Source organism: Antechinus flavipes, chromosome 1 (assembly GCF_016432865.1).
Source record: "Antechinus flavipes isolate AdamAnt ecotype Samford, QLD, Australia chromosome 1, AdamAnt_v2, whole genome shotgun sequence".
In the NCBI taxonomy this organism is placed as follows: domain Eukaryota; kingdom Metazoa; phylum Chordata; class Mammalia; order Dasyuromorphia; family Dasyuridae; genus Antechinus; species Antechinus flavipes.
In genome coordinates, this window is record NC_067398.1 from 531,348,055 (window position 1) to 531,358,831 (window position 10,777).

General features: G+C 32.8%; 1 protein-coding gene across 1 annotated transcript in view; it reads left to right on the top strand.

Moving 5' to 3' along the window:
• GALR1 (galanin receptor 1) overlaps positions 1 to 8,193 on the top strand; it is a 31,243-nt gene extending 23,050 nt beyond the window's left edge. The window contains exon 3 of the mRNA XM_051970551.1: positions 7,347 to 8,193. Coding sequence (XP_051826511.1) covers positions 7,347 to 7,664 — 318 coding nt within the window. The 3' untranslated portion in view covers positions 7,665 to 8,193. The remainder of the gene's footprint in view (positions 1 to 7,346) is intronic.
• Positions 8,194 to 10,777: the final 2,584 nt, after the last annotated feature.

Genomic DNA, 10,777 nt, shown 5'->3' on the forward strand with positions numbered 1-10,777 from the left:
TTCCTGACTCCAGCTGATTTTAAATACGCGGTCATTACAGTTATCAAAATGTCAATTATCCTATTTCTCATAATAAACCCAATTTTCCATCTTCTGGGGAACATAGGAGGATATATGAAGAAAAACTTAAAAACTTTTTCATAGATGTATACATCATGAGGTGGGAACAGAGGAAAGAGCAAGCATATTATGTTTATGCAAAGGCTACATGCCAATTTCAAGGTATTACAATGAAAAAAAAAGGGGAATGAATGAGTTTCTTTTGAAGCAAGAAAGTTGAGCTAGAGATAGGCAAGATGACTTCTTATGGTCCTTCCAAGTTTTGGATAGTTACACAATCATTGATTCGTTCGGTCTAAAGTACTTGGTAAATCATGTGGTTTAGTTGCAAAATTCCAAAAAAAAAAAAAAACCTATTCATCATTTCCATCCATAAGAAAGATCTTTGAAGATCTTCTTATCTTTGAGCAAAGTTCCATCACACATTTTGCTGGCAACATTCTTTGAAGAATTATATTTTTCAGATGCTTGAATAAATTCAGATGCTTCTCCAAAGAAGAAAAGTAATAGAATTTAATGCATCAGGCATTTCTAGTACAGAAATGAAAGGGAGGAAAGGGACAAGGTTAGGAAGAATTCAATATCAAGTTTAATAAGAATCCATGTAGAGATTTAATGCAGTTCCCATATCAGTATTTTCCTCCATCAAATGATTTTCTCTAATACCCTTTATGGAAAAAAAAAATTAGTGTAAGTGAGGAGCAAACATAACAGGTATAACTATGGCTCTAATATTAGGAAAAATCTGTAAGAAAAAAGCATCAAAGAAAACAAACTCCTTTTCTAGAAGAGGTGAGCTTTCTAAGTCACATTCTGATATTTCAAAGGAGAAAAAAGCATAGGATTTTCCCATCAATTTCTTTGGGAAGCAGTTCAGAATTAGAGGGTATCATTAGGATTGAATGAAATATCTTTTGAATAGTTTATGTGTTGTGGTGTTTGTGTGAACCTCCACTTATTTCTTAGATTTGTAATAATAATTAATATTTTCTAGGAGTAAAATGTAATAGATGCTGAATAAACATTGTACCAAGTATGCACTTGCTTGTTGAATTGAAAAAAAAAATGCATTACAGTGACTAGGTTATCTATTCAGTGTTTGAAGAAGTCTATTGAACCTTAGTGGGATTGTAAATGCTTTTTTTTCCTCCCTGAATCTGACAGCCAAGAAACATTGAAAAACTAAAAGAAATATGTATTTAGGTTTTCTATTGCCTGGACCTTGAAAGAAAATACCCATTTCTATTATTGCACTTCATCTATTAGAAATTTTTTACTTTTTATAATATATCTTTGGAAACAAGATACATGTTTGTCAGTGACAAGCATTCAGTGGTATCAGGTAACCTTGCTACTGATTTTTTTCCTGACAGTCAACTGAGTCATAAAAATATCTTTGACTGTTGACTTTCCCATATTTGCTATTTTCCTAACATTCTTCCTTTGCATCATCAGATTCTTGATCCCTGGAAGCAAAGTTTGGCAGATAATAACAGAAAATTTTAGCACTTAGTGTTTTCCAAGGATCTATGTCAGTATGTTAATATATGTTTATTTTGTTAAAGCTGAATTTGATACAGCTCAAGTTTGTCCCAAGGCCATTTCACATAGTCTATAGGAAGAAACTACTAAGAAGACAAAGGACCTGGATAGATGAATGTGACTCACATTCCAGTCAGAAAAATTCATGTCTGGAAACTTCAGATGAGCAGAACAGGCAATAAACAAATGAGTCATTTTTCAACCCCTGGGATATCTCTAGCTATTTATTTAACAGAATATTTAATATTTAACAGAATATTCAGGCATTCCCTCTATATATTCAATCCTGTTTTAAGGGATCTTTTCCAAAGTGTCACAAATAAAGTAATAGTGATTTCAAAAATGGCTCTTGGGCTGTTTTTTTTTTTTTTTTGATTAGATAAATCATTAGTAATAAATCAGAGACTAGTCATACTCCAGAATAACTGACAGTAATTGACAGGCATACGTCCATGGTTCTGAAGTCTCTGGTGGAATTTTAAAAAATGTAAAAAAAATTAATAAAGATTAAAAGTTAAAAGATTATATTGAATAAATGAATGAATGGAAAATATTTATTAAGTACTTACTATAGAGTAATCACTGGGGATACAAATAGAAAAAGATAGTCCCTGATGTCAAGGAAAGCAATAGTTGGGGGAGACAATTTATAAAACAAATCAAACACAAATCAAACCAGAAATCATAATGGTGCAGTGTCCAGATGCAAGGTCTTAGGAGTTCTTTTTTAAAAATAATTTTATTTATTTTTGCTGAGGCAATTAGGGTTAAGTGACTTGCCCAGGGTCACACAGCCAGGAAGTGTTAAGTGTCTGAAATGAGATTTGAACTCAGGTCCTCCTGACTTCAGGGCTGGTGGTCTATCCACTGCACCACATAGCTGCCCCAGGAGTTCTTAAAGTATAGTGTGTGTATGTGTGTGTGTGTGTGTGTGTGTGTGTGTGATTATGCTAGACAATAGTGTCTGGAGATCTGTAAGGTATAAAGAAAGGAAAAATGACATTAACCAGAATTCCTCTTAGTTTGCAGCAACAGAGATGGTAGGGCATGGTGGTCCTCCATTTTACTGGAAGGATTAGAGTGTTTACTGTTATTTCATCCAAGTAGGAAAAGCAGGTATGTTATTCTTCCTAACTGGCAACACTGATTAGACCTGGCAGCTTAGGCAAAAGGAGAGGGGTAAAGGGATGGCAAATGGGGAGGATCTACCTGTTAATAGGTCTTGCTACTGCCAAACCAACCCAGAAACCTCTGTTCTCTCTAAGACTATGTTCTTTTCTCTTTGGAAATATTTGTCAGTATAACTGGATCTTGCTGATTGCCAGTAAACTGATGAGTTTAATTCTTTAAAAGAGCTATATAGAAATATAGTTTAAAAGATCCCTTAAAACAGAATTGAATATATAGAGGGAAACTTTTATTTTTGTAAAGAAATGTTCATTGACATATTGGGAAGATATAATTCCTTATTGATTTATTGATTTGGAAAGATTTGATACACACATATGTCTATATATATGTATCAAATACATATCTGATAAGTATATGCGTCTATATCTATATCTATTAATTTGGCTAAATCCATTGTAAGCATGTAAAATAATTATTTCTATATATGTAGAAAGAAATATTTTATCAATGCAATTATTTTACATGTACATCTCTATAGCTATCTGAATAATGCTCTATTTTCTATATATGTAGGTAAAAGAGCCATTTTTTCAACTATCACAGTGGCAAAGTGTAAAAATTTCTTAATTTGAGAACCTGAATTTACATAGTAATTCTGCTACTTATTACCTGTCTGACTTTAATGAAATTACTTTACCACTTTGGGCCTCGGTTTCTTTAGCTGAATGATCAGGGTTCCCTTGTCTATAGACTTTAATTCTATGTTCTTATGAAACTAATCACTACATTTTTTAGCTATTGTGGGTAGCCACATTGCAGAAATTTCATAGAATTCAATCTTTAGGTTGATTGGCTATTCCTTAGATGCCAGTGGGTCAGAAAGTACCCGTTGTACTAATCTGTTATGTCAACAATTTTTGTACCTTTAGGCTTAGATTTTTTTCTGTTCATTATAGATAAACTGAAAGATAGAAAAGTGAATGATCACCTGCCATGGCATGCATAGTGGTACAGAGAATAGAGTTCTGATTTTCTGAAATTAGAAGATCTAAGTTCAAATCAAGCCTTAGATACTTACTTGTTTTGTGACTCTGGGCAGGGTTGTTGTGAGGATCAAATGAAATAATATTTGTTAATTGCTGAGCACAGTGCCTGGCACATGATAAGTACTATATAAATATTAGCTATTATGTAGGACATATTAAATATGTTCTATAGTGCCTTGTGTCTACTTCCTGCTGAACCGTATTTCAACCTACTAGTTCCCTGCTAGTTCCCCAACTATTATCCATATGGAAGGCAGAAGGCAATGCAGTAATTGTGCATTGAAGTATTGAATATTTATAAATCATCAAGTTTAAATGTCTTACAATTTTACTTACCAAATAGGATTTGAAGTAACAGCTAGAAGCTGCATTTGGTGTAGATCCTTGTAGTATACATAATAACGACATGAGCAAAGTGACAGAAATCATTGGCTCCTTTCATAATTGGAAGAATATAAGAGAGTAAGCTTGCTATTAGTTTAAAGTCTTTTTGTCTTTAGTGAGTCACATTTGTTTTTGCTTTTTTCACTGTCTCTAATCTTCATTCTGTAAATTTGGCAAAACAAAATCCTTGGTTCCAAATATTAATTTATACTTCATTCTTATCCCAGTCTTAAGTCTCCTAATTCTGGATTCTAATTCTACTCCCTTAAACACTATGTAGGAATTTAATTGCAATAGTCACTCTGATAATAATGACAAAGACAGGAAAACCCGTATCAATGAGTTTGAAATGTAGGTTATTTTATTTTTTCTTGGTTTAATTAGACAAAGATTTATTGAATACTCTCTGCAAGGGACTGTAATGCTATTGAGAATGCAAAAAATAAGATATTATGCTTACAAAAAACTTATCATTTAGTAACTGAGATAAAATAAATTCACAGCTAGAAATTTGGAAAGAGATATGTGCCCAAAGATAGACAAAATTAAAATTTCCATCAGAGTCATGGAAAGAAAGGGGGAAAAAAGCATTTTCCTCTGGATCCCTGCTTTTTCCCCACTATCACCTGACTTACCATATTTATGGATAAATGAATAAAAACATCTATTAATAATTAAAAAATAGCTTTTTAGAATGCTTTGAAGTTTGCAAAGATCTTTAATCCATATTATTTTACTTGATCCTCACAACAACTTTTTGCTCATATTATTATCATTTTATACATTAGGAAACACACTTGCCCAGAATCACAGAACTAATAAGAATCTGAGTCAGGTTTTAAACTTAGGTTTTCCTGACTCTTAAGTCCAGTGTTTTACTATACTAGTAGCTACCTATAATAAGTGCTTGCCATTTGCTAATTGATATGATAATCACTGAGTGTGCAAGTAAAAAAAGTGAGATAGTCCTTGTACTGACTGCAGGGAAGATCGAAAGGGCTAGAAATACTAAAGGGAAAGTATCAGACTACAAGTTCTTAGGTTATATCAGTAGGTTAAAAGACAATATCAGAGGGTCTATGGGCCCAGAAGCAGAGCAAATGGTAAGGCTGGAGGGACCTTAGAAATGTGGGAAGCTACGTGTTGTCATGGAGAAAGTACTGGACCTGAAGTTAAAAGATTTGAGTTCAAATTCTGACTCAGATATTTATACCTTATGGCCCTGAGCTGGTCATTAACTTTTGTTTCAGTTTCTTTGGTTGTCAAATGGGGATAATAATAATATCTCCTTTCTACAATAGTTATAATGACAGAATGATATAATATTTATGACTCATTTCAAACATTAAAGCACCATATAAAATACTAGTTGTCATCATCATCATCATCAGGTGAGATCTAGTTGTACTTTGCGTTATAAAAAGGAATATTATTGGTGATTCTCATTCAATCCAAAATATGTAAGTAGAAAAGCAGTTTCCATAGGTTTTGAGCCAGTTGTGCTAAAGGAAACAAATTAAAGTGGCAAAGACCCCCTGGTTTTTGGGATCTCTCTGGTCCTATGAAAATATAAGGATTTGGAGAACAAGAACTGGATTATCTTTTAAATCTTTGCACCCTCACTATCTTTCAAGTTATATGTGCTTAGTATGTATTTATTACTTGAAGTTAAAATTTGCAGGTTATGTTTGAAAAATGTCAAATATCCAAAGGCACAGTGTAAGAAGACTGGCAACAGAGACATCCAATATTCATAGGAGATAAAATCCAAGAAAAGGATGAGCAATAGAATCCATGTCATCAGATATCTAACTAAAAATAAACAAAGTATGAGGAACAGACAAGGCAAATATAGTTCCTTATTCAGATAGGCAAAATTTAACATCAAATCTTTACAAGTATGGTAAATACTTGTATGAAAAAAATAAAATAGATTTTGCGAATGCAGTATAGATACATTGCTAGAAAGTAATTTATTTAGAAAATATCTAGGGATCTTAGTGGACTGCAGGCTCAATATGAATTATCATTATGCTATTACATCTAGAAGGCCATGTTATCTTAGACTGTATTGAGGCACAGTATTCTAAATCATGGAGGTGATAGTTTCATGGTATTAATGGCTCAGTCAGATCACATCTGAAGAATTGTGTTCAGTCTTTAATGACATATTTTATGAAAGGCATTGATAAAACTGATTGTTGGTTGTTGTCCTTCATCAAAACAATATCACTATATCTCACAATATAAATTGTCAAAGTATAGTGTGTCTGATTGTGTATGATCAGAACAATATGAACTCAGAAAGCTTTAGCACAGATCAGGCACAAAAGTCCATATGAACTTTTGGAGTGGAGAAGTCTACATTTATATATCTCATGTTTCTTTTGAGCTACTGTGATTTTGCTTTGCTCATCTAGAGGAGAGCAATTATGACTGAAGGATCCTGAGATCAAATCATATGAGAGTTGATTGAAATACTTATGAATAATTAGCCTGCAAAAGGAGTATTTAGTGGGGACATGATATCTGTCTTCAGGTATATGGAAGGATATAAGAAGGAATATGTATTTTATTCTTACATTGATCTGAGGGGGGGAAAACTTGGAGCAATAGATAGAATTATATAGAAAGAAAGTTACACTTGCTAATCAACAAACATTTATTAAGTATCCCCTGTATCTCAGGCATGATACTAGATGCCAGGGATACAGAGGCAAAAAATGCCTCCAAAAAAAAAAGAAGAAAATTTGACATTTAAAGTCATCCCATACTCTATCTTTGGAGACACTGGACTCATCATTACTGGAGGTAATGTTAACATTAGGAATATTGAGGTGAGAGTTCTGGTTTTTATACACATTGGACTAGAAGCTTTCTGAGATTTCATTCAACTCTGACATTGTACGATTCTTGAGTTGTTACAATCTAGGTATACTACTTGTTAATATCCCATGTACATGATTATTGGGAAGCATAGTAAATGTATTCTATTTGGAAAGCATAGTAAATCTCAAGAAAACAGTGAATAAAAACAATAGGAAAGATGACAATTAAGCCAACACAGTATTTCATGTCTTCTCTATTTTTTTGGTATCTTAAAAACATAAAAGTTAATAGTTTAAATGAGTAAATTATTTTTTCATTGATGCCATTGACACATTTTTTCCTTTCTTGTCCTAGACAGCACAGACAGTCCTCGTGGTAGTAGTCGTATTTGGCATATCCTGGTTGCCACATCATGTGATTCACCTCTGGGTTGAATTTGGAGTCTTTCCATTGACTACAGCCTCCTTCTTATTCAGAATAACAGCACACTGCCTGGCTTACAGCAATTCTTCTGTTAATCCTATAATATATGCATTTCTCTCTGAAAATTTCAGGAAGGCTTACAAGCAAGTTTTTAAGTGTCGGATTGGCAGTGAATCACCTCAGAAAGATGCTAAAGAAAACAAAAGTCGGATAGACACCCCACCATCAACCAACTGTACCCATGTGTGAGTCAGATAAATGATATGTTGAGGTAGTGTTGAGTTTCATGCAAATGGACCAGAATTACAGAAAACAAAGCACAATCATCTCCCAGAGAAGTTTGCAACTGAATTTTCATGTAAAAATTGGCTTGGTTACTGAAATTATTTGTCTACTAATTTGTAAATTCTATTACCTTGCATTCATAAAGTTTCTTAGTCCACTTAGGAAAGTTTTTGGAAGATTCAACTTAAGGCAAACAACTTCTTTCTCTTCTAAGAAGACATCCCATGGAAATGAGAAAAGAATTTTTTTTTTTTTGCTGTAGTTCTATATAACCAAGATAAATAATACTCCCATGCATTGTTTCAGTTTTTTGTGAACCAATTGAACAAATCCACTGTTATATCAAGAGATGTTTGTTTTATAGATTTGAGAACAAAACTCTGTCACAGAAATAATGTTTAGTTTCTTTGACATCGAGTACTTATCTTTTAGAGATTATGCAATCAAGACATTTCATAGAGGTGAAAAGAACACAGTATTTGGAGAAAGAGGATCTAAGATCACATTACAGCCATTATACTATCTTTGTGATCCACACAAGCCATTTCATCTTTAATGGCCTCAAGAATCTTCAAATATAAAATGGAGGTGGTGGTAGACAAGAGAATGTTTAAATCCTACATTCTATGAAAATTTTTGATCTCAGATATGTGATCAAGCTTTGATTTGAATTGATGATTATCATGACTTTTAAAAGCAAACTTGGCACTTTCACCAGGGAGACTAAGAAATTTTAACTTGATCTCCAGTGGTCAGATTTATACAATATACAATTTATTTTACATGAGTGCCGAAGCATCTGCATTATTCACTAAAACTTCTTCCCCTTATTCTGTATTGATACAGAAAATTAATATGATTTCAACATGTCAAGTGAAATGTTAAGTTTAGTTTTTGAATATCTAAAGGACATGGCAGCAGTAGGCACTTTAAATTAATCAGTGCCTTATAATTTGTGATTTTGGTCAAGAAAAACAGTGAATCAGAATAGACCAAATCTCAATGTAAGATCACAAATCATGTTTTCTCTGCTGTTAGTAGAAAGTGTATGTGAATGCTTAATTGGAGATTCATGGATTTGTAAAGGTATTTTGCTTATGTATGTAAATTTTTGACAGTTCTGTGACCCCTCTTATATCTGACAAGATTTGTGTGAAGATATAGCTATGTGACCAACAACAGGGTGAAGTATCATCCTGTGTAATAATGTTTGTTCTTAGAGGAGTAAACTGCTTTTTAAGGCTCACTAAAAATCTGGCTCAGGTTGCATTAGTTAGGAGATTGATTAATCTTTGGAGTGAATGAATCCTGTCCTGAACAGAATGAATCTGTTCAAATCCAAACAGAAATGTATTAACATTTCATCATGATCATTCCTTCAAATGTTCCCTTTTTAATAAGTTTCAGCTGGCATAAAAGTATAGATATTAGTGTTTGAAATATAATTTCCATGGCAATTTAAATTTTGATATTTACAATAGAAAAATAGTGTGAAAAGATCTAAAATTATTCCTAGACTGTGAGATTCCATGATGAGTCTTTTGCACAATAATTTTGTGTATTTTATTAGACATCCCATAAAAAAACAACAAAAATTGTTATTCTGAAAGTAATACTTGAGAATAATTTCCAGAGTTTAAAAAATCTCCTTTCAAAATGTTAAAGCAGTTCATCTTATGCATTTATTTGTGAGTAAACTTTGATAGCTATATAGAGGCTTCTGGGTAGATATACAAACTTTGCTAGTCAGGGGGGACCCTTAACCATTCTTGTATTTTGTCAAGCTGCAGTAGAGCACTCTTACCCTACTGCCAAATGGAGAGAGAGAGAGAGTGAGCGCATATGATTGTTAATCTTGGAGATGTTGATTGCCAAGAACATATTGAGGATTAGTTTTATTTCTCTCTTCCCTTTCTACTTTTGTATTTCTGCTTAGCTACTTTTGCTGTAGGAAGAATTATAGTGTAAGTGTAATATTTTAATACAAAAAGTCATAAATGACAATTATAAAGCTCCGAGCCCTTGATTATCTGCTTTGTAATTAACTCAAATTCAATTAATCTCATGTTATAGAGAGAATATTCACATATCTACTATGTTGTGATAGTTTCTCTTGTGAATGTTTTATTGTATCTCATGTATATAATATAATTATTCCTCTTTAGAGATAATTGTAATTTGTACTTTTAGATATAGATATTAATGAATAATAGAAAGAGGAGGATTGTAGATTAAAGGAGCATCCTTTTCTTTATTCTAGGAATGCTTCCTTAACCTTTCCCTAACATATTTTCTGATTAATTTCCAAACTAGAATTAGTCTGATAAATGTTGAGGCTCTTGTTCTTCAGGCATTATATCAACCCCAAGTCCCAAATACATTCTTTATCTTTCAGCAGATCTGAAGAAGAAATATAGTATTTGCCTTTAATGTCTGGTTGCCTGAGAAGCATGTTTACAGTCTTACTTCAAAGACGATGGATGCTTTCCTCTTCAAGTGGGCCTCCTCTATGTTCCAAGGCAGCTGTTCTTCAGTGTTTGTTTTTACTTTCACTGAGGAATATAGAATCTGAAGCATTTAAAATGATCCCAAGATGCAATTTCATGTGTGAAAACAAACTTTTATAGCTGTTCACTAAGGAATATAATGGTCTCATAGGAAGGACTTTCCCATAATCAGATATGCAAGAGACATCTTAGAATTGTCATTTTTTTCTCCTTCTGGATAGGTTCTAGAACCAAAGCATAGTGGAGAACTTGAGTTTTTTTCCAGATAATTTATTTACCATATCTTTCCTGGATTAGCTGCTTTCTACACATTGCAAGTTGTGTTGTAGCTTGCTTACATTTATTTGCTATTTTGTTTTAGTGTTCAAATTAATCTCTTTTTGCACTAATTGTTTTTCATTACAAATATACACCAACCTTAAATTTTCATCTTTAAGCCAGAGGCAAGTCTTGCTTTCTCACATGTACCTGTTTTTATATATATATATGAAAGAGGATAATGCATTTTCAAATTATATGAGTCAGGGGGTAATGGAACATCCAATTGAAAAAAAAACTTGGCAGCTTTAT